The 24,661-nt window shown below is 47.9% G+C and overlaps 1 protein-coding gene across 3 annotated transcripts in view; it reads right to left on the bottom strand.

Moving 5' to 3' along the window:
* TTC7B (tetratricopeptide repeat domain 7B) overlaps positions 1-24,661 on the bottom strand; it is a 56,374-nt gene that overhangs the window by 10,587 nt on the left and 21,126 nt on the right. Inside the window, exons 6-18 of one of the 3 annotated variants that reach the window (XM_040412117.1) lie at positions 21,070-21,148; positions 20,763-20,935; positions 20,615-20,678; positions 17,605-17,742; positions 17,315-17,398; positions 16,557-16,661; positions 16,302-16,419; positions 14,406-14,463; positions 12,843-12,915; positions 10,742-10,902; positions 8,547-8,663; positions 8,368-8,465; positions 5,646-5,792 (exon numbers count right to left, since the gene is read on the bottom strand). In XM_040412117.1, coding sequence (XP_040268051.1) covers positions 5,646-5,792; positions 8,368-8,465; positions 8,547-8,663; positions 10,742-10,902; positions 12,843-12,915; positions 14,406-14,463; positions 16,302-16,419; positions 16,557-16,661; positions 17,315-17,398; positions 17,605-17,742; positions 20,615-20,678; positions 20,763-20,935; positions 21,070-21,148 — 1,415 coding nt within the window. Of the gene's footprint in view, positions 1-2,906; positions 2,970-5,645; positions 5,793-8,367; positions 8,466-8,546; positions 8,664-10,741; positions 10,903-12,842; positions 12,916-14,405; positions 14,464-16,301; positions 16,420-16,556; positions 16,662-17,314; positions 17,399-17,604; positions 17,743-20,614; positions 20,679-20,762; positions 20,936-21,069; positions 21,149-24,661 lie in introns of all 3 variants that reach the window. The other 2 variants (XM_040412118.1, XM_040412119.1) reach the window with 2 other exon arrangements.

Here is a 24,661-nt window from a genome sequence, read left to right as displayed (position 1 = left end):
TAAATACCTCTAGGCCTCAGGGAAGGGAGCACACTACTCCAAAGCACAATATGGCATCTGTCAGCAGTTTTGTACCTACGACACTGGCTGACCTGTTCCATGTGCTCTTGGCAGCTGAAGGCATCTGTGTTGGTCCCATGTTCATATGTGCCCGCATTACTGAGAAAAATAATGTTTTATTATATGCAAATGAGCCTCTAGGAGCAACGGGGGCGTTGCCGTTACACCTAGAGTCTCTGCCCTCTCTGCAACTGCTGCATCCTCCGCACTTTGATTGACAGGGCCAAGCAGTGAGAACATCATCACATCTGATCCTGTGAAATAAAGTGTAGAGGACACGGCAGCTGAAGAGAGAGCAGAACCTCTAGGTGCATCATCAACGCCCTCTTTGCTCCTAGAGGCTCATTTGCATATAATAAAACATAATTTTTCTCAGCAATGCGGACACGTGAACATGGGACCAACACAGATGTCTTCAGCTGCCAAGCGCACATGTAAGGCTACTTTCACACTCGCGTTTATTATGGATCGGTCACGGATCTGCACAGACGGATCCGCACCGATAATACAACCGCATGCATCCATTCAGAACGGATCCGTTTGTATTATCTTTAACATAGCCAAAACGGATCCGTCTTGAACACCATTGAAAGTCAATGGAGGACGGATCCGTTTTCTATTGTGCCAGTGAAAACGGCCAGTAAAAACGGCATCGTCAGGCGGACACCAAAACGCTGCAAGCAGCGTTTTGGTGTCCGCCTCCAGAGCGGAATGGAGGCAGAACGGAGGCAAACTGATGCATTCTGAGCGGATCCTTATCCATTCAGAATGTATTGGGGCTGAACTGATCCGTTTGGGGCCGCTTGTGAGAGCCCTGAACAGGTCAGCCAGTGTCATAGGTACAAATCTGCTGATAGACGCCCTTTAAAGAGCCTGGAGGGAAGGGGCTGCGGCACGGGAGGGGCGCGCTTTTGGTTGACTGAGGACCTGGAGACGTCCCTGAAACATGAGGCATCCTGTGCCTCTCGCCTCATGAAAGCCACTAGTGAATATACCCGATACATACGACTCTATGATGTTGCAGAATCTCAAGCACTTATTTAGGATTCTGCAGGGCCCCCGCTTTGGTCGCGCATCTGCCGAGACGCGGGTTCTTTACCTTTTAACCCTCTCATGACCACAGGGTTTTGCAACCCGCAGACTCCCGAGACGGATTGTGCTGCAGGCTCCGGGAAAGATGCCAACATCAGTGAGGCGCAGAGACAACCAAGGCCTGCAATTAAACCTTCTGCTCGCTGTAGGGGCCCCGTCCTCGCGTCTGGACTGGAGCACTGAAGGTGCCAGACGGAACTATCTCAGGGAGTGATCAATAATTGCAGACGTTGATAATGATGTGTAATGGGAGCTCCAGGGTGAGGTGACATCAGCGTGCTGCGCAGGTGCAGCAGACTTATGTGCAGCATGGGAGTATGCAGCGTAACCGGCAGACACAGATCGGCGGCATCGTTGTCACAACCATCCGCTCGCACGAGCGGCACTCCCAAAAAACTCTGGTGGATGCAGCAGGTTCAGTGCAGGGGGGAAGGAGGCTCAGCCACGGCAAAACCCAAGGTGCATGCGGAGGTGCTCAGGCAGACACACGTGCAGGTTAATGCGGCCCGTGGGGCATGCGTGCTGCAGACTGCGGGCCCTATGACATCTGCAGGGCAAACTATGCCGCCAATCAGATCCCTTATCTATATTAAAGAGACACTAGTGACTGGAAGATGGAAAAATTTTAAGCTATGTCTACTTAATGTACCCATATTTTGACTTGCTTAAAGAGGACCTTTCACTAGTTTAAAAACTAAAAACTAACTATATCAGACATACTAGTAAGTGCAGGGGGACCCCTGGGCGCCGCTCTGCCCACTGATATAGTTAGTTTTTAAACTAGTGAAAGGTCCTCTTTAAAAAACAAAACAAAAACAAAAAAAAAAACACTGTCTTCATCATACAGCTCCTATGCAAACCTTTGTTTCCGTGGTAACAGACTACAGACAAACCCTGTGTAGTCAGATCCCAAAGTCACGTGTTACTCCACTCCCTCCTTCTATGGTCTGTGGAGTAGTACATGACTGCAGCATCGGAGGGTGTGTTAGTGGTCTGTAACCATTGAGAAACAAGTCTACATAGGAGCTGTATACACAAAACGGCAATGGCTTCAGGTGCACCGGAGCCCAAAAAAAAATATAAGAAAAAAAGAAATGCTTGCATAAATCTACACACCCCGTAAACCACTTGTCTATCAAGGGATGAGGGAGGGGCTGCTATTTGCCGCAAGTTTTGGAATGAAAACCGGCTAAAATAGGGGGAGGGGGCGATGGAGCTCGAAAATTTTGCAGCCGCGCTTCTCAAACCTTGGACAGGAGACATTTATTGTCACCGCTGATTTGCTCCCAAAAATTCCACCAGATGCTCCACGTAATGTGCGGATTGGACATACGTGTTATCACTTTGCATGCTCGCGTCTGTGCACGGGCTAAGAGGTAAAAATAAAAGCTCGACACGTCATAATGTAAGAGTCCTGGTATTATTATTATTATTAAGTGAAGAGCCCTCTTAAAATAACCACGCACTGGAGCCTCTGAAAATGAATACTGTCTCTTTAATAATTAAAGGGCCAGGTCGGCAATATTTAGACCTTTTAATTACTAGGTGCAGTCAGCAGCAATTCACTCAGCTTACATCCTTCACCTGCCAAGGGGTGAGGCGAGAGGGGGGGACGGACAGACTGTTAGGGCCCAGAGTATTGTAAACACCGGCACCCCTGCCTGGCAGAGAAGGGTACAGCTGGCAGTCATCACATGACCGCTGGGCAAGTTATACCTGGTTGCAAAGCAAGACACTAAGCCAGTGTTACTTACAAACAGAAAACATGGAGTCAAAACCATGAGTGTGGGGGATGTCTGGAGAGCGCCCTTCAAACACTGGGTACAAATCACAAATTAAAAGATAATGCACAAGCGTCACTGCAAATAAAAATCAGCCCCCAACCCCCAGACACAAGTACAAGGTTTTCTGAGGAATCTGCAAACAAGGGGCCAAGGCAATCAAACAGGTGTCGTCCCATGGGGTAGATCAGCAGATTTCCATTCAGCTGAAATAACTGTGTCCTGTCCCTTTAAGAACAAAACTGCTATAGCTGCCCATAGACGCCACAAGCTGCCCCTATTCAAATAGTTTATCATTACCTGAATGTTTTTTCTTCAATGGAGCTGAAAACTGCACAAGGCCAAGATGAAAAACGCTAAAACCGTTTTTCAATAACTTCTTTCTTAGGCCTCATGCACACGACCGTTGTGTGCATCCGTGGCCGTTGTTCCGTTTTCCTGCGGACCCATTGACTTTCAATGGGTCAGTTGAAAACTCTGAAAATGCACCGTTGTTCATCCGCGGCCGTGATCCGTGTTTCCTGTCCGTCAAAAAAATATGACCTGTCCTATTTTTTTGACGGACAACGGTTCACGGACCCATTCAAGTCAGTGGGTCCGTGAAAAAACACGGATGCACACAAGATTGGCATCCGCGTCCGTGATCCGTGGCCGTAGGCTACTTTCACACAGACGGATCGTGAAAACTGAGATCCGACAGTATATTCTAACACAGAGGAGTTCCCATAGTGATGGGGACGCTTCAAGTTAGAATATACTACGAACTGTGTACATGACTGCCCCCTGCTGCCTGGCAGCACCCGATCTCTTACAGGGGGATGTGATCCGCACAATTAACCCCTCAGGTGCCGCACCTAAGGGGTTAATTGTGCGTATCATAGCCCCCTGTAAGAGATCAGGTGCTGCCAGGCAGGAGGGGGCACACCCCCCTCCCTCCCCAGTTTTAAATTCATTGGTGGCCAGTGGCCCCCCCCACCCTCCCCTGTATTACTGTACATTCATTGGTGGCCAGTGGGCCCCCCTCCCTCTCCTAATTAAAATCCCCCCCCCCCTATCATTGGTGGCAGCGGAGAGTTCCGATCGGAGTCCCAGTTTAATCGCTGGGGCTCCGATCAGTAACCATGGCAACCAGGATGCTACTGCAGTCCTGGTTGCCATGGTTACTTAGCAATTTTTAGAAGCATTATACTTACCTTCGATGTCTGTGACCGGCCGGGCGCTCCTCCTACTGGTAAGTGACAGGTCTGTGCTATAAGAAATGCGCCGCACAGACCTTTCACTTACCAGTAGGAGGAGCGCCCGGCCGGTCACAGACAGCGAAGGTAAGTATAATGCTTCTAAAATTGCTAAGTAACCATGGCAACCAGGACTGCAGTAGCGTCCTGGTTGCCATGGTTACCGATCGGAGTCCCAGCGATTAAACTGGGACTCCGATCGGAACTCTCCGCTGCCACCAATGATAGGGGGGGGGGGGGGATTTTTAATTAGGAGGGGGAGGGCCCACTGGCCACCAATGAATGTACAGTAATACAGGGGAGGGAGGGGGGCCGCACTGGCCAACAATGAATGTACAGAAATACAGGGGGGGGAGGGGGGGCCGCACTGGCCAACAATGAATGTAATACAGGGGAGGGAGGGAGGGGGGGCCCACTGGCCACCAATGAATTTAAAACTGGGGAGGGAGGGGGGTGTGCCCCCTCCTGCCTGGCAGCACCTGATCTCTTACAGGGGGCTATGATACGCACAATTAACCCCTTAGGTGCGGCACCTGAGGGGTTGATTGTGCGGATCACAGCCCCCTGTAAGAGATCGAGTGCTGCCAGGCAGCAGGGGGCAGTCATGTACACAGTTCGTAGTATATTCTAACTTGGAAACGCCTCTGTGTTAGAATATACTGTCGGATATGAGTTTTCACGATCTACCTCAAATCCGATGGTATATTCTAACATAGAGGCGTTCCCATGGTGATGGGGATGCTTCAAGTTAAAATATACCATTGGATTGGAGTAAACTCCGATCTGATGGTATAATAGGGACTCCTGACTTTACATTGAAAGTCAATGGGGGACGGATCCGTTTGCAATTGCACCATATTGTGTCAAAGTCAAACGGATCCGTCCCCATTGACTTTCATTGTAAATAAGGACGGATCCGTTTGGCTCCGCACGGCCAGGCGGACACCAAAACGACTTTTTCCTTCATGTCCGTGGATCCTCCAAAAATCAAGGAAGACCCACGGAAGAAAAAACGGACACGGATCACAGACCCCGTTTTTGCGGACCGCAAAAAAACCCGGTCGTTTGCATGAGGCCTTAAGCTGAATATACAGGCCCAAAAGCCTGAGGCTGCACTACTTCCAAGGTCTGATGACAAACACACATCAATGTTCATAGCCATGACAGGCATACTATATTGATGTGGAGGTGATCCTGACCGCACTACAGCTGGCAGGAATCTAGAGGGGGCATGCTGTCATCCGAATCTCTCAGTAGTGCAGCCTAAGGCTTTGAGCCTGTAACTTCAAGCAATCGTATCTCGGCTTAGGAGGGAGATATTAAAACGCGTTTTTCAGATTTTTAATCTTCACTGAAGGATCGTTCCATTCCGGGGGTCTCCTTAAAATGTATTCCCTGATTTGTGCGTCCAGTTTGCAGATTATCAGAAAAAAGGGAACAAACGGGAACAAGTATTCGGAGCAGGAAACCAGTTTACAGAGAGGAGGTTCGGGCCCGGAGGTGAGCTCAGCGCTTGCAGGGGCCTTGGTTATAGGGTCGTTTTTGGAAGGAGAATGAGGAAGATGAGAGGTGACAAACAGGTGGAGAGGAGAGTCTGGTCTCGAAAGGGAAGAGGAGTCAGAGGCTAGAAAACAAAGCGAGAGAGAAGAATGAAGGACAAAGACACAGGGAGATGGAGGTGGGGAGGAAGCTGGCGGCTAATACACCTGTACCAGGAAAATCAGGACGGAGGTGGTCACCTACCTGCCATGACTATGAAATGAATGCCCAGAGGGCGTGGGTGGCGGGCACTGGATACAGGATAAGTTGTCTTAAAGGGCATCTGTCAGCAGTTCTGTACCTATGACACTGGCTGACTTGTTACATGTGCTCTTGGCAGCTGAAGGCGTCTGTGTTGGTCCCATGTTTATATGTGCCCGCATTACTGAGAAATATGATGTTCTAATATATGCAAATGAGCCTCTAGGAGCAACGGGGGCGTTACCATTACACCTAGAGGCTCTGCTCTCTCTGCAACTGCCGCACCCTCTGCACTTTGATTGACAGGGCCAGGCAGGTATGATGGTGTTTACACTGCCTGATCCTGTCAAAGTGCAGAGGGCGCAGCAGCTGCAGAGAGAGCAGAGCCTCTAGGTGTAACGGCAACGCCCCCGTTGCTCCTAGAGGCTCATTTGCCTATATTAAAACTTTATTTTTCTCAGCAATGCGGGCACATATGAACATGGGACCAACACAGACGCCTTCAGCTGCCAAGTGCACATGTAACAGGCCAGCCAGTGTCATGGGTACAAAACTGCTGACAGATGCCCTTTAATGTGACAACATCTTTAAAGGGGCTGTTCAGTTTCACGTAAATAAAGTTTACACATTGTATAATGAACAGTTCTGCCACTTGCGCTTCAATTCCTCACTATTTTCTGGATCTTTGCTTGCTGTCAGTGAATGGGAACCTGCACTGCTTATATGCAGAGGATAAAACCCCATCCTGACCTAGTCCCGCTCTCACACGGCTGATGCCGGGGAAGTTGTTGTCGTGTGACATGATGAGGATGACACAACATGGGGGTTATTATGTATACTGGACGCTGGGGTTGGGCGTGGCGGCGGTTTACGCGCCGTTCCCGTTACCCTCTATTTCCAATGTCTTTGGATTTTAGAAGCGACCAGGGTCACTGTGGGGCGATTCACACTGACTTATTTTTGGATGTAAGTAAATTTGCTGACATCTGGAAACCTAATGGTAGTGCTGCTGTGGGGCTGCAGCTCGGGCCCTGACAGATGGCTTCATAATAACGCTCTAGTGGATACCTTTTATAATTAGGACAAAGGACCACGTGTCCTGTAGATGGAGCGGAGGTGATGGGGGAGGGGACACAGGGAAATACTGTGGAGATTTTAGGGGATTAGCAAAAGTCTAGAGGCTGACATGAGAAGAAATGGACAGTACAAGAGGCAGCGGGGGAGGGGTTACACAAGGACGGTGGTCCTGCTGGAGGGGATATGGAATAAGTTGGACTGAGTTTTTGATTAAAGGGTCGGTGTCCAGTTTTAAGAAAACAAAGCTTAAAGGGGTTGTTCGCCTTTATGGCCTTTCATCTAGACCCCCCAGCGTAGCTGCACCGGAGGGGTAATCATCATACTTACCTGATCCCCACCACTGGGCCCCGCCTCCATCGCTGCAGGTTTGAAGCGGGTCACGTGATCACTGCAGCCAATGACGCCAAAGCAGTGACACATTGGAGACACGTCATTGGCTGCAGCAGTCACATGACTCGCGTCAAACCGGATGTCGATGCAGGTAAGCACGATTACCCCCACGGGTCTGGCTAAAGCTGTTGGGTCTGTACGAAAAGTCATAAAAGGTGGACAACCCCTTTAATCACTGCATAATGGAAAGTTCTGTACTTTTATTTCAAGAACTCTGTTTTCTGTCATTGAATGGAAACAATCTTACTTACACACAGAGGCTGACAATTAAATTCTGCTCGCAGCTGAGGGATTGTTACCATTGCATCTGTCCAGACAATACTCTAAGGTTAATAGTCCCTTGGACAATACATGTTATCTGCACTGACACACTGTAACAAACACGACAGGAGAGAGATTTGTGCTACAGATGTGACAAGCCCATCAGCTGCGCATAAGCAGAACTAGGTCAGGAAAGGTTTTCAGCCTTTGAATGTAAAAACACAGAGCAGAATTCACTGACAGCAAGCAGAGATCTTGAAAATAGCGATGAATCAAACCACAAATGGTAAACTTTTCTGTCTTTTTTTAAAAAATATATAAAACAAGAGAACCCCTTAAAGCCATCATATATATTCCTCGCCACCTGCTGGGGTACACTGCATCAGATCAATGTATTATTCCCAGTATCGGGCAACAGCACAGAGTATTTCAGCAAAGGAGTGTGACAGAGACAATGGAGAAAAGACTGGAGTGTGGCAAAGGTCACAGAGGAATCAAGTATGTGAAAGGGTTAAGTGTTTTCCACATCGAGATTATCACACCCTAAGACATAAAATAATGGGGAGTCTGCAGAGCATTTCACCCAAGGAGATTGAGCTGCAGATGTGGAAGCTACTGTAAATCCCTGCCACACCCTCCAGGGAACCTACGAGCTGCCCCACAGCAGCACAGAGGAGAGGACACAGGAGTTACCGGCATGGAGGTGGCAATGGACGGGCCTGGGGCCTCACCTGTCTCTGGGTCACTGAAGTCCGGAAGGGTGATGGTGTTAAGCTGCCGCCGGTCGGCGATGGCTCTGTCCAGTAAACTACTGCCACGTCCGGAGTCACTGCAGGAGACGATACTCGTCACTTGTACTGCAATAGGTACAGGGCCCTCGGTGGGCCCCATTATCACTGGAGACACTTACCTGGGATTAGTGAGGTTGTAGCAGGATTTCCAGATCTGCAGCATATGCTTACAGGACAGGAGCGCCTCATCCGGCCCCCGGCACAGGTACTCCAGCTTCGCCTTGGTAAATAACAATCTAAGAAAGATAAGACAACATGGGGTTAACACTGTATGATTAATATAGGATCCATTCACTGGCACCAAAAGGAGACAGGACCGGAGAGGTCAGATGTGAGTGCAGCTCTGGAGTATAATACGTATAGTACAAGATGTAACTCAGGATCAGTACAGGATAAGTAATGTATGTACACAGTCACTGCACCAGCAGAATAGTGAGTGCAGCTCTGGAGTATAATACAGGATGTAACTCAGGATCAGTATAGGATAAGTAATGTATGTACACAGTGACTGCACCAGCAGAATAGCGAGTGCAGCTCTGGAGTATAATACAGGAGGTAACTCAGGATCAGTACAGGATAAGTAATGTATGTACACAGTGACTGCACCAGCAGAATAGTGAGTGCAGCTCTGGAGTATAATACAGGATGTAACTCAGGATCAGGACAGGATAAGTAATGTATGTACACAATGACTCCACCAGCAGAATAGTGAGTGCAGCTCTGAAGTATAATACAGGATGTAACTCAGGATCAGTACAGGATAAGTAATGTATGTACACAGTCACTGCACCAGCAGAATAGTGAGTGCAGCTCTGGAGTATAATACAGGAGGTAACTCAGGATCAGTACAGGATAAGTAATGTATGTACACAGTGACTGCACCAGCAGAATAGCGAGTGCAGCTCTGGAGTATAATACAGGATGTAACTCAGGATCAGTACAGGATAAGTAATGTATGTACACAGTCACTGCACCAGCAGAATAGTGAGTGCAGCTCTGGGGTATAATACAGGATATAACTCAGGATCAGTACAGGATAAGTAATGTGTGTACACAGTGACTGCACCAGCAGAATAGTGAGTGCAGCTCTGGAGTATAATACAGGCTATAACTCAGGATCAGTACAGGATAAGTAATGTATGTACACAGTGACTGCACCAGCAGAATAGCGAGTGCAGCTCTGGAGTATAATACAGGAGGTAACTCAGGATCAGTACAGGATAAGTAATGTATGTACACAGTGACTGCACCAGCAGAATAGTGAGTGCAGCTCTGGAGTATAATACAGGATGTAACTCAGGATCAGTACAGGATAAGTAATGTATGTACACAGTGACTGCACCAGCAGAATAGTGAGTGCAGCTCTGAAGTATAATACAGGATAAGTAATGTCATGCTATCTTCTGCCTTATTACACAGTGATGTACCAGCTCATACATAGCTAGATTTGCTATTCATTGATCCAAAAATAATGAATAACAAGCCTGTAGGTACTGAAATGGCAGCCATGTTAGTTGCCACCCAGCTTTACCAGGAAAAGACACAACCAAGAATAGACTAGACAGTGTGGCACAATAGGACGACTCAATAATACAGGGTGAAGCAGAAGTCTGGACACATCCTTTTAACTGGTGTAATTGGTAGAAAATCTACTTCCAATGTGTGAAAGTATTATTTGGGAGGCAGGCTGTGTTTTCGGCCGCCATTTTGAAATTTGCTATACTGAATCCAGCTCAGGTTTTTCCAGTGAGAAGGAGGCCATGTCTTGGCTAGAATTCACACAAACCTCTGGATTTAGCGCTGGGTTTCAGCATAAGCTAATGAAATGGATGTGTTATCGTCAGACCCGAGCGCCGTCGTCCCAGATGGCGGATAAGGTCCGGCGTGTGCGTTACCTGTGCCCCGGTCTCAGGTTACAATATTCTGTCAGATGGGGCATTGTGATGATTTCCAGCGCTTACAGCGAAGCTGTTGGTTAATATTCATTATTTAAAGGGCCGGTCTCAGGTAACATAAGTGCATTGATGCCAGGAGGGTGACTCTGAGATAACCGTGATAGAAAGAACGAAAGCAGGGAATGAATATTTCATCAAGAAACACAACTCTGCCGCGACAGGTGGTCAGGAGGAAGTGCGGGGGTCGGAGCTCTGGGATTAGACCGATCCTGCAGTGATGATGATGCTGCTAAAGTTATGGAGAAATTGATGGATTGTTATGTTTTTAGGCTAATCTACTCTTAAATATCCTGGACTTTCACAGTAACTACTCCCATCATTCATGGTTTTCTCTGCACCAATCAGGTTTTGCTACTTACATGAAGTTCTCGGGGTACTCGCTCAGCGCCATATCTATGATATTTAGCGCATCGTGGTAGTGTTTCTGAGCGGAGAGCAGCAGCGCCAACAAGTGGAGGGAGTTGGAGTCGTCACCCTGGAGCTGGAGAGCTTGGCGAACATAACCCAGAGCTTCTGGGATCTAGAACAAGATTCAGAATCAGAGAATTAAGATGACCACGCCATACAAATGTGTCTAAGGTCTATCAAAATGGACAATTTCAACCAAAATGAGATTTAAAGGGGATGTCTGCTTCACGCCTAAATTTCAAAAATGTTATACACTGACATGTAATGGCATAAAAACCTGCTACATCACCACCCCTTTAATGACAATCATTTTAAAAATATTAATGACACACTGTCGTCTGGAAAGAAGTCGGCCATTTTAAATTCCCCTGATGATGTGAACCTAACCTAATAGAGAAAATGTACTGGAGAACATAAGCCAGTAACTTCACTGAGAATGCAGCCTATCCATTCACTAGAGATCAGCGGTGACATCACTGAGAATGCAGCCTATCTATTCACTAGAGAGCAGCAGTGACATCACTGAGAATGCAGCCTATCCATTCCCTAGAGATCAGCGGTGACATCACTGAGAATGCAGCCTATCCATTCCCTAGAGATCAGCGGTGACATCACTGAGAATGCAGCCTATCCATTCACTAGAGATCAGCGGTGACATCACTGAGAATGCAACCTATCCATTCACTAGAGATCAGCAGTGACATCACTGAGAATGCAGCCTATCCATTCACTAGAGATCAGCGGTGACATCACTGAGAATGCAGCCTATCCATTCACTAGAGATCAGCAGTGACATCACTGAGAATGCAGCCTATCCATTCCCTAGAGATCAGCGGTGACATCACTGAGAATGCAGCCTATCCATTCCCTAGAGATCAGCGGTGACATCACTGAGAATGCAGCCTATCCATTCACTAGAGATCAGCGGTGACATCACGGAGAATGCAGCCTATCCATTCCCTAGAGATCAGCGGTGACATCACTGAGAATGCAGCCTATCCATTCCCTAGAGATCAGCGGTGACATCACTGAGAATGCAGCCTATCCATTCCCTAGAGATCAGCGGTGACATCACTGAGAATGCAGCCTATCCATTCACTAGAGATCAGCGGTGACATCACTGAGAATGCAACCTATCCATTCACTAGAGATCAGCAGTGACATCACTGAGAATGCAGCCTATCCATTCACTAGAGATCAGCGGTGACATCACTGAGAATGCAGCCTATCCATTCACTAGAGATCAGCAGTGACATCACTGAGAATGCAGCCTATCCATTCCCTAGAGATCAGCGGTGACATCACTGAGAATGCAGCCTATCCATTCCCTAGAGATCAGCGGTGACATCACTGAGAATGCAGCCTATCCATTCACTAGAGATCAGCGGTGACATCACGGAGAATGCAGCCTATCCATTCCCTAGAGATCAGCGGTGACATCACTGAGAATGCAGCCTATCCATTCCCTAGAGATCAGCGGTGACATCACTGAGAATGCAGCCTATCCATTCACTAGAGATCAGCGGTGACATCACGGAGAATGCAACCTATCCATTCACTAGAGATCAGCAGTGACATCACTGAGAATGCAGCCTATCCATTCACTAGAGATCAGCGGTGACATTGTTACCAGTTAAAGTATAATGCACAGAATAAGAGCACTTTTCTTCACAGCAAGTAACTGGCTACATTAACCCCTCGCTCCGCACCTGTTGATAACACAATCTGGCAGGAGGATCCGGGGAGCTCGACTGTTAAGCCTTAAACAAGCAGTCGGCATTTCTCGACTATTCAAGTTATGCAAAGCATCTAGTAGGAGCTTCACACATGAAATATGCAAAGCGGCACCATGAAGGCAGCACAGATTGATCACTCAGACCCAACACTCCAGCGCTGCTGACCCCAATACATATAATTAACCTAAAGTTCTGCAAAAACAGGACTGATGGCAGCGCAGTCGTTACATGGAACCATCAGTGGGCACCTCAATAGGTCCAGCTACTGCGCACCCACAAGGGCGGACTATACCTTCATACGTGATACATCACTCACCTGTCGGGAGATCGACAGCTGCAGGGCCAAGTAAAAGGCGGCTTGATGGTCGGTAGGTGACAGGCTGTGAGCCCTGTGTGACAGAACCAGTCAGTTAGTGCAAAACTAAACCTCTAATAGTGTGCAGACAAACTAAACTACTACATGTTGGGAGTTGTAGTTCTGCAACAGCTTGATTAAAGGTTATAGGGATATTCCTATCACAGTCAATGGGGGCATATCGCTAGTACAGTATATGCCCCCATTGTCTGATAGGTGTGGGTCCAACCTCTGGGACCCGCACCTACGACGAGAACGGAGCAGGGAGAGCGGTGGCTGGAGGACCCCGGGTATCCCGGGTTCCGGCCACAGCTAATCGCTCTACCCATACAAGTGAACGGGAGTGCACCGCGCTTGCACGGCCACTGCTCCCATTCATTTCTGTGGGGCCGACTGAAATAGTCGAGTCAGCGCTCGGCTATTTACGGTGGCCCCATAGAAATGAATGGAGAGCAGCTGCGCATGTGCAGTGTGCCCTCCACAACCTTTCCCAGCTCCGTTCTCGGTATAGGTGCGGGTCCCAGAAACGCCCCCATTGTCTGTGATGGGACAACCCCTTTAAAGACCACTGGTAACACGTCACACGTGTTCATTAATGGGGGTTAATGAGCCGGACCCCTTTGGTTTTTAGGTCTCCCATCTCCAAGCTAATGTGGAGGGTCACAATGTCAATGTGCTGAACACAGAAGAAGCAAAGACAGCTCCACTGAATACAATTACTTAAAGGGGTTGACCATACGCTCCGCACATGCTGCTGCACAGACTGTGCAGGATTCAGGACAATCATGTGAATAGGGGCCAAGTAAAAGGTCAGTTCAGTTTCACTGCGGGGTAGTTCTACCCGTTACCAGTGATATCAGCTACAATTCCAGCAGTTGTTGCAATAATTTACACACATTAGGTAAGGCTACTTTCACACTAGCGTTCGGGTGTCCGCTCGTGCGCACCGTTTGAAGGGGCTCACGAGCGGCCCCGAACGCATCCGTCTGGCCCCAATGCATTCTCAGTGGAGGCGGATCCACTGAGAATGCATCCGCCTGCCAGCGTTCAGCCTCCGCTCCGCTCAGTGAGCGGACACCTGAACGCTGCTTGCAGCGTTCGGGTGTCCGCCTGGCCGTGCGGAGGCGAGCGGATCCGTCCAGACTTATAATGGAAGTCAATGGGGACGGATCCGCTTGAAGATGACACAATATGGCTCAATCTTCAAGCGGATCCGTTCCCCATTGACTTTCAATGTAAAGTCTGAACGGATCCGCTCAGACAACTTTCACACTTAGAAAATTTTCAAAGTTTTAATGCAGACGCATCCGTTCTGAACGGATGCGAACGTCTGCATTATCGGAGCGGATCCATCTGATGAAACATCAGACGGATCCGCTCCGAACGCTAGTGTGAAAGTAGCCTAATTGTGGTATACGCAATTTTCCAGCAAGCAAATACAGGGTAGCAAGCCCCAGAATCGAGGAGGATGCACATGGACATCTCATGGAGGAGGAAGCTGAGAATGGATGTTACCGCACTCACCTCTGAAAGGCCAGTAGAGCTTTCCTCTGCAAATCTTCCTGCACGCCACGCAGCGACGCTACAAGACAAAGAAAGTGACGTTAGCCACCAGACCCCACAGCTTGAGTCGCTCAGAAGACAGGATGGGGATTTCAGACTACCCCAGACCCCAACAGACAATGCAACTAAGCAGAAGTCACGAATCATAGCTTGTCCTAATGAAGACGAGGTGTAGTGTAAAGCATGGGGGAGGATTGAGCAGTAGCCTGAGCCTCTGATGAGTCAACAGGAGGATGTCACACTACCTCAGACTCTAACAGGCAATGCAACTAAGCTGAAGTCTGAGCCTCTAGGAGCAACGGGCGTGTTGCCGTTACACCTAGGGGCTCTGCTCTCTCTGCAGCTGCTGCGCCCTCTGCACTTTGACAGGATCAGGCAGTGTAAAACACCATCATACCTGCCTGGCCCTGTTAATCAAAGTGGAGAGGGTGCAGCAGTTGCAGAGAGAGCAGAGCCTCTAGGTGACTAAGGGGGAGATTTTGAAACCTCCTGCACTGCCGGGGATGTACCTCTTTTATGACGAGGCGCAGGCCTCATTGTAAATTAGGTGCACCCTCCTTCAGTCTGAAAGCCAGAATAAAAACTCTGAGCTGCAGTAGATTTCGGTCTTCATTGGTGCCTAAAAACTGGTGGGCCCTCGGGCTCTGCTCACTCCCTGTCCTCTTTGCAGAAAGTAGTGATGGTGGGGTAGAAACGCCTCCTGCGACAAAATGCGTCGCAAGGGGCATTGAAGAAGTTGCTAACACGAGGTTTGCGACTTTCTTTTTAACACCCAAAAAATTGTGCAGGGAGATGATAAATCCTCCCTAAGTGACCGAGCTGGAGTCACTCATGGGCAGATAAGCATCAGCATGCGGTACTTCCCTAACATAGTGCCAGTTATCGGGGTACAGGTTACACCTGAGACTTCCATGTAATAAAGGTGAAACTCAAAAAATTTTGAATATGGTGCAAAAGTCCATTTCAGTAATGCAAATTACAAGGAATTGCATTAATGCAGCTTCAAATTAGAATTTTGTGAAAAGGTTGAATATTCTCGGCTCAAAGTGTCACACTCTAGTCCGCGAATTAATCCGTACCCCCTGAGCAAAGGGGACCTCAAAATTGAGACTTTGGGGTTTCATAAGCTGTAAGCCATAATCATCCAAATTATAACAAATGAAGGCTTGAGATATCTCGCTTTGCCTGTAATGAGTCTCATATGTTAGTTTCACCTTTTAAATTGCATTACTGAAATAAATGAACTTTGCACAATATTCTAATTTTTCCAGTTTCACCAGTATAAAGGATGGACATCCCCCCCCCCCCAAAACTAATTTGAGGTTTTTACACGTTGGCATACATCTTAGCGTGCACCCCCACTCTTTGGCTCTACTTGCTTTTGCACTGTGGTCACGGCAGATTTGCCCCATGCCACTAATTTATCTGTTAAGTCTCATTCACACGTCCGTGTCCACGGTTAAATCAGTGAAAAGGTGGTCAGTGATGCCTCCGTAAAGAGGTCCGTGATGGATCCGTGTGTCTGTTTTTTGCCGTCCGTGTATCATCAGTGTTTCACTGACCCTGCACAGCTGAAAAATTATTTTTAAAGCATCTCTTCCTAATGATCCATGGAACACGGATGGCATTGTTGCATCCGTGGTTTTCACGGACCCATAGACTATAATGGGCGTGATGGATCCGTGAACACTGACAAACCAAAGCTGGCATCCATGCTAAAAAAAACGGACCGCACTAAAAACACTGATGTGAAAATGAATGCGGACGTGTGCTGTCCGTGGAGAACATGTGAACGTGAACACCGACGTGTGAATGAGGCTTAAGTCTGCCCCACACACGTGTTCCTGTGATCCTCACCATCAGAGGCCTGTAAGCTGTATGCCAGTCCCAGCGCTAGGTAACCTTTGGCTTTGAATTCAGAGCTTTTATCTGCACAATCGACCACCATTTTGGCAAATCTTTCCGCTTCTTCCATCTACAAAAAGCAAACATAAATTCTCAGTTCCTGGACATGGCGTTGCCTGGTGTCTGCACCGACTGGAAAGTACAGAAATCTGTAAGACCGTTCTCCTCCAGCGCAGGCGTCCCACCCTCCCTGGCAGACACCCTTACCCAGTGCAGAGAGCCCATGCACAGCTTGGCAGCGAGGAGGGGGATTGTGGCGTCCTCAGGCTTGAGGCGGATACATTCTTTTAAAACTTTCACGGCTCTGGCAGACTGAGAGAAAGACAGAAAATTATTGGGACAGACAGACAATCGGGGGGAGAATGGACACAAAGTAAAAGCAAAATTCCAATAGTCTGGCATTGAGGGGACATGTGCGTTATCAGATTACAGGAATTCCGGTAATGCAAAAAGCCACGGCCTGATCCAGCTGCTCGGACGCGGCATCAGTGGCGAGTGTGCTGCATGTGTGCTCACATTAGCCGAGCATGCATGTTAATCCTTACGGAGACAAGAGGCTGACGACGGCTAACGTAAGTCTGGCCGCCGTCTGTAAGTATCCATCAGTGGTCTGCAAACGGTGTCTCTCCAGCCTTTGTAAAGCGTCATTTCTTAGGGCTTGCTGGGACTTATAGTTTACACTAACAAGAATTGTATGGTAACCAGATACAGCGCCACGCTACGAGTGTGGCTGAGCCTGGTACTGCAGCTCACCCCATACGAATGAACTGGCTGATCCCAGGTACAGCCAAACTTGTGAAGGAGGTGATGTGTCCGGACAAACAAGGCAGAAGCCATGGCATTCCTTCGACCACCGCAGCCCCTCCTAATGATCATGGGAGTGGTAGTCCAACCGATCCGAAAGAGCCACTTTAAAGCCACAGACTGTATGTACTATACACCCCAGGAACAGCGGAGGACATTACCTTCCCTGCAGCCATAAGGGAGAGGGCAAACTGGTACCAGAGGTGGAACTCTTCAAAGGCAAACTTCATAGCTCTTTCCAGGCACTGCCGGAAGAAGGGAGAACAGGTTAGATGCAGACGCTCCATAAGACGTCACTACAGAAAGAGAGAAGAGGTATATAGAGGAACTCCGCTGCAGGACGGACACCAAGGGAGAGAAATTAAGGGGGGGCTGCAGATGCAGGCTCCTTCTTTCCATAACCAGTGAGAAGTAATTGTCAGTGGTGGAGCGATCCCCTTGTGCCCTGTACCTCTGAGAGCATTTCATACTGTCCCCTCCGCCCCAATGCTATGGTCAGCAGGTCGTACACCACCGAGGCGCTCTGCAGGCTGATAATCCGGTCGTTTTTGTGTTCCGGGATCCGGCTGAGCACGGCATCCCTGTTGGCCTGAAATAAGATCAAACGAGATTCAGTCCTTTACGTCAAATACTTGTTTCTGGAAAAGCTGGGTAAAATGCAACATGGGCGCCATGACAGCACCCACTGGGACCGTCACCCAGCTTTTCCAAATTCTTGAACTGCAAGCTGTTGAGTAATGCTATCACAGCTCCCTTACTCCTGTTTCGCTGGGTGACCACCCCAGTGGGAGCTGGAAGGTCGGCCATACTGGATGCTACTGGATGGCTGGACAGAATTGACTTGACTGAAGAGAAATTAGACGCATTGTTTTTTATTTTTTTGTTGGTGCATAGTCAAAAACATTTGTAATACTATTGGCTTACGGCCTTTTTCACACAACCGTTTTTTTTTTCCGTTTTGCGGGCCTTTTTTTGCGTTCCGTATACGGAACCATTCATTTCAATGGTTCCGCAAAAAAACGGAATGTACTCCGTATGCATTCCGTTTCCGTATTTCCGTTTTTCCATTCCGTTGAAAGATAGAACATGTCCTATATTTGGCGGCAAATCACGTTCCGTGGCTCCATTAAAGTCAATGGGTCCGCAAAAAAAACTGAATGCATACAGAAATGCATCCGTATGTCTTCGTATCCGTTCCGTTTTTTGCGGAAACATCTATTGAAAATGTTATGCCCAGCCCAATTTTTTCTATGAAATTACTGTATATGCCATACGGAAAAACGGAACGGAAAAACGGAATGGAAACACAACGGAAACAAAAAACGGAACAACGGATCCGTTTAAAACGGACCGCAAAACACTGAAAAAGCCATACGGTCGTGTGAAAGAGGCCTAACAAAGATACATGACGAGGGACCGCCATAGAGGCTCCCCGTGCAGCGGCCGCAGCTTTCTTCGAAGGTAAGGGCAGATGGTTGTCGATTTCTGATCCTCGTCCAGTTTCACATTAGAAATGGATTGCACACTGAAAAGATCTACAAAGATCAAAGGCCAGATTTTTACGCCCTATGCTGCAAGGGTATCGCCTAATTCGGTGCACCTCCGGCAGTTCGTGCACCTGGAGTAAAAACTACGGAGTGGAGTAGTTTTTACTCCTTTTTTACGCCTGTTTTTTAGTAAATTTGCCAGAGACCAAGAAGGCCCAATGGCGAGGACAATGTAAAAACGCCCGTGCCACAAAACAGGGTCTAGAGACTTTTTTACTCTAAAAACTGCCTAGCGCCCATTGTAAATGAGTGTTTGAATTCATGTTTTCATTTATCACCATTTACAAGATCTCTGCTTGTTGTCAGCAAACCAGACTTATTACGTCTCACAGCTGATAAGCTTGTTGCAATGAATCCATGCATGTAAGGCTACTTTCACACACGCGTTTTGTGCTGATCCGTCATGGAAGGATCCGTTCAGATAATACAACCGCATGCATCCGTTCTGAACGGATCAGTTTGTATTATCTTTAACATAGCCAAGATGGATCCGTCATGAACAGCATTGAAAGTCAATGGGGGACGGATCCGTTTTCTATTGTGCCAGATTGTGTCAGTGAAAACGGATCCGTCCCCATTGACTTACATTGTGTGCCAGGACGGATCCGTTTGGCTCAGGTTCATCAGACGGACACCAAAACGCTGCAAGCAGCGTTTGTGTGTCCTCCTCCAAAGCGGAATGGAAGACGGAAAACTGACGCATTCTGAGCGGATTCTTTTCCATTCAGAATGCATTGGAATCCAAACTGATCCGTTTTGGAGCGCTTGTGAGAGCCCTGAACGGATGTGACAAACGGAAACCAAAACGCCAGTGTGAAAGTAGGTTAAGAGCAATCAGCTCCCCACTGAGAACTGTCCACATTGCAACAAATCATCAGCTGAGGGACTAGGTCCAGGCGGGTTTTGAGCCTCTCATAAGAATGTTACCATTCAACCACAGCAAGCAGAAATCTTGAAAATGGTCACGAATTACATAACTACTGGCATGAGAGAGTTGCAGAACATTTTTATTATGCAAGGATTAAGCATCATATTTACAGAGGACTGAACACCGGCCCTTTAATTAGTCACCTTCGGCACTCCAGCTGCTGTCAAACTACAACTCCCAGCATAGACACTAAGGGCTCATTCACACAACCTACGAATGAGTCCGCATCCATTCTGCAATTTTTCTTTCAATGGGGCCGCAAAAGATGAGGACAGCACATCCGTAGTTCTGTTCCCCGGCCCCGCAAAAAAGATAGCACATGTCCTATTCTTGTGGACAAGAATAGGCATTTTCTATCATAGTGGCGGCCATATGCGGTCCGCAAATTGCGGAATGCACACGAGCCGGTATCCGTGTTTTGCAGATCCACAATTTGCGGACCGCAAAACACTACGGTCATGTGAATGTAGCCTTAGTCAGCTGCTCTCGTAACTCCCATAGAAGTGAAAGGAGGATTCTGGGAGTTGTAGTTTAAGAACAGCTGGAGTGTCGGAGGTTGCTGATCTGTGCACTACGGAGTTGCAATATGAGCGATTGTCCAATACGAACCTATCTGAAATAGGATAAAGCTTTGCTCGCCTTGCAGCGTGCTCAATTAGGGCGGGTTCACACTTGCGTTATAACGGAATATAAGGGAATTCCCTGACAGAATACAAAATGGAAGCCTATAAGAGACATTCCGTTTTGATCTTTTATAATAGAAGTCTATGGGCAAGCAGAACGGACCCGTCTGGTGTCCGTTATGCTGGATGGAAAACAAAGTCCTGTCGACAGGACTTTGTTTTCCGTCCAGCATAACGGAACCCAGTAACATATAGCACCGGCCCACAGCAACCAATCAGATGGCAGGGATCTGATCATTATGGGTAGATGTATACCCCTAGGGTCAGTCTCCTATAGTGCAGGAGTGTAACCGGGGCCCTTACCATGGACTCGCTGATCAGCAGCAGCAGCAGCGCTTCTTCTGTGTTCTCTTGCGGACAGAAAATGCTATAAAATAAATATAAAATGTCAAACCGTAGCCAAAAAGGAAATCCAGAATCGTGTGCAGAACACCCGGATGGGAGTACTCACTTCTCTCCGGAGTAGACCCTCGGCCTCCGGCTTAATGCATAGCTTTTCGTGCTGACACCTTGTCGGAGCAGATCATTCAAGGGCGAATGGTTGGGGGGATCTTCCAGGGGGTTCCAGTAACTTTGCTCGCACATCCCGCGGAGCAGAATCTCAGCCAGCTGCCGGGCGATGGTCTGATACAGAAAAAGCAAAACCAAATGAGAGAAGTCACTGGCCCTACCCCGTCTTAGGGCCGACGAGACATGTCGGCCATCTTCCTTGGTGTGGCTAGTATGCAGGACTTTAGTTTCAGGACTGCTGCACTCACCATCCGCAGGTTCTGGGTGGTGCGGGTCTCTACAGCTCTCAGGATCTCCCGGAATCGGCCTACTCCTCGGGTCAAGTTCCTGGATGAAGAAGGGACACCATTACCTCATTATGCGCCTGTTAGATCGTCAGCTCCGCAGGACGGGGCTATCTGCAGCCGTGAAGATAAACCTGCTGCTCTACAAATCTATACGGGCAAATCCCTCCAATCCAGCATCACCGGGGTCCAGATTATCAGATGCCGGATCACCGAAATTTCTAGATAAATTTGCTTCACTAAAGACTACTTTGTATTATTGCACCGTAAAACAGAAGAATCCACAGGGCGCAAATACTTTTCATACGCACACATACGGTCGCCCGCCTGGAGGGATTCCCGATGTCGGCACGGTTACATTTCTTGTCATCCGCTATAGATTTTAATTCTCCATCGTTTCCCCTGCATCGTATATAAAGCGCTGAAACCAATTTACATTTCTCGCCATCTACCTGGCAGAAAATTAACCTCTGTAAACCCGAGACGGCGCGCCTCTGACGGCCAAGAGAGCGGACTGCCATGGCGCTCAAAAGGGTTAACAGCGTCTCGCTCCTGAAGGCGCCGCTAATGAAGTAATAAAGTGCAATCCATCAAGGGCAGGAAGAGTTCCCGCGGGCGTGTCTGCAGCCTAATAAGCCGTCCATCTTATTACTGCAGCCTAAATACCAATCCATCGCTGTGGCGACCGTTGTATTGAAATGTTCACGGATCAGGAGGTGCGGTGGTCCGGTGGAGGACCTGCAGCCCGGCCTTATGGTTGGGCAGGGCGAGGAGGAGTCGCAAAGGCTAAAACTACCCAAGAAGCAAAGATCTCTGCTTGCTGTCAATGAATGAGATCATCCCCGTTTTGCTCACATAGCAAGCACAAGAGCAGCACACATCTCACTCCTGCCCTTGATTCCTGCTACCACCTGCGCTGATACACTGTCACGAATTGTGCCGTTAGACCTAGAGGCTCTGCTCTCTCTGCAACTGCCGCTCCTCCACCTCCACTTTGATTGACAGGACCAGCAGTGAAAAGATCATCACGCCTGACCCTGTCCATCAAAGTGCAGAGAGAGTCAGGCAGGTTCATAGGTACAGATGCCCTGTGTGAACACGCCCTTACCCTACATCATACCCCATGAGGTTACTGGGCCATGTTCACAGGTTGCAGTCATGGAGGCGCACCAAAAATCTCAAGCAAAATGCTGCACACAACCACTTCTCGCCATTCAGTCTGGGGTGGAGCATTATTTTAATATATCAGTGACTGGCAGCGGGTACAAGCCTGGGCTCCTCGGTTTGGCGGCACTCTGCTGTAGCGCTGTCTCCGTGGTGCGCAGCGACGTACTAATCCTTCTAATTAATTCTGTGTAGTGAGTTGGCATCAGGACAGGTCCGGCTGCTACAGACCTGTCAGCGGAGCGCACTGGAGGCTTCATCAAGATGTCAGCGGAGAGCCGGCCGACCAGGACTTGGCTGCTGCTCAAGGTTGTTTGTTTTGTACTTAGACAACCATCCGCGCCCGGCTTTTATAGAAGGTAATTGATCGGATTTCATCCTTTAAATACCCCCCATAGAGCAATTATAAAGGGGGGGGGGGGGGGGGGGGGGGGACAGAGCAATATTACATCACCTGGATCAGAGCAATAACACTTCACCATAAATCCTATATAAAGAGGCCACTGGACTGAGGAGAATCCAGAAGCAGATCTTTCATACAGACAAATTGATTCCTTCCCTGAAACACTCTGTGCTGCAGAGGCATTCTCCTCCCACTATGTGAGCCACAGTTCTATAACCTCCCACAAGATAAGTGCACTCATCTCCTGAAATACTCTGTACTACTGGAATCCTGGTCCGTCCAATGGGTAACATACACATGATCAGCACACTACTCTCCTGAAATATTCTGTGCTGCTGTGTAACTCTCAGCATGTGAACTCCACATACAACAGTATCCTCATCTCCTGAAATACTCTGTGCTGGTCGGGGAGCATGCCCATTCCACTATGTAATGCTCAGCCTGCGACCTCTACATACAAAGTCACACTCTTTTGAAATACTCTGTGCTGCTGGGTGCCATTCTCCTACCACTATGTAGCCTTCAGCCTATGATCGCATATACCAAAGCACTCTCCTCTCCTGAAATACTCTGTGCTGTTCGGCGGCTTGCTCCTTCCACCATGTAACCCTTAGCCTGTGATCTGCACATACAACAGCACACTCCTCTCCTGAAATACTCTGTGCTGCTGGGTGGCATGCTCCTTCCACTATCTAACCCTCAGTCTGTGTCCTCCCACAAGGGTTAGTACTCTCACCTCCTAAAATACTCTGTGCTGTTGGAGGTCCTGCTCTTTCCAACATGCAACTCAGTCTGTGACCTCCAAGCTATCTAGCACTCTCCGCTCCTGAATTACTCTGTGCTGCTGTGGAACTTGCTCCATTCACTATGTAATTCCCAGTCTTGACATATCAGCTCACTTGTCTTCTGAAATACTCTGTGCTGCTAAAGGTGAACTCCTAGCTGTTACTGTAATATTTATTATAGTAATAGGTCATAAAATTGGATTAGAAAAAGCAGGAATGCCGCCCCCCCCCCCCCCCAGAGGGTGTTGGGTACTGTGCCGCCGTCATACACCACGAGCACATCACCGCCCACAGATCAGCCTCGAACAGGCATTCACAGGTCGAATTAATAGGATTGAGACCCGGAATGCACCTATAATCTGGAGCGTCCACACAGTTATATAACCTGACGACCTGCGGGAATAATGGTTCCATACAGGAAACTGCATGAAAAGCAATCGCCTAATAGACTCTTACTATGGGAAATCTCCTTCTACATGGGGTGCGATCCCATAATAAGTCATAGGGGACACTGAAATGCGTCAGCTCATTGACATCTTCATTCCCCATACAGACTAATAGAGGCACCCGGCCGACCGCTTAGTGGTGGAGGAATCCGCAGGGCGGTGTCCAGCCATAGGCCCCCGTAGTGGAGGTCACCAAGAGTCCACGCCTGTCACCACATAACGTTATTTATCAGCTAACCAGAATTATATTCTTGTACATAGGAGAAATATTATAGGAATTATATTCTTGTACATAGGAGAAGTATTATAGGAATTATATTCTTGTACATAGGAGAAGTATTATAGGAATTATATTCTTGTACATAGGAGCAGTATTATAGTAGTTATATTCTTGTACATAGGAGGCAGTATTATAGTAGTTATATTCTTGTACATAGGAGCAGTATTATAGTAGTTATATTCTTGTACATAGGAGCAGTATTATAGTAGTTATATTCTTGTACATAGGAGCAGTATTATAGTAATTATATTCTTATACATAGGAGACAGTATTATAGTAGTTATATTCTTGTGCATAGGAGGCAGTATTATAGTAGTTATATTCTTGCACATAGGAGCAGTATTATAGTAGTTATATTCTTGTACATAGGAGCAGTATTATAGTAGTTATATTCTTGTACATAGAAGCAGTATTATAGTAGTTATATTCTTGTACATATGAGCAGTATTATAGTAGTTATATTCTTGTACATATAGTA

Source organism: Bufo bufo, chromosome 11 (genome assembly GCF_905171765.1).
Source record: "Bufo bufo chromosome 11, aBufBuf1.1, whole genome shotgun sequence".
NCBI lineage: Eukaryota > Metazoa > Chordata > Amphibia > Anura > Bufonidae > Bufo > Bufo bufo.
Note: the sequence above shows the minus strand (reverse complement) of the source record. Positions and strands in the feature narration are given on the sequence as shown.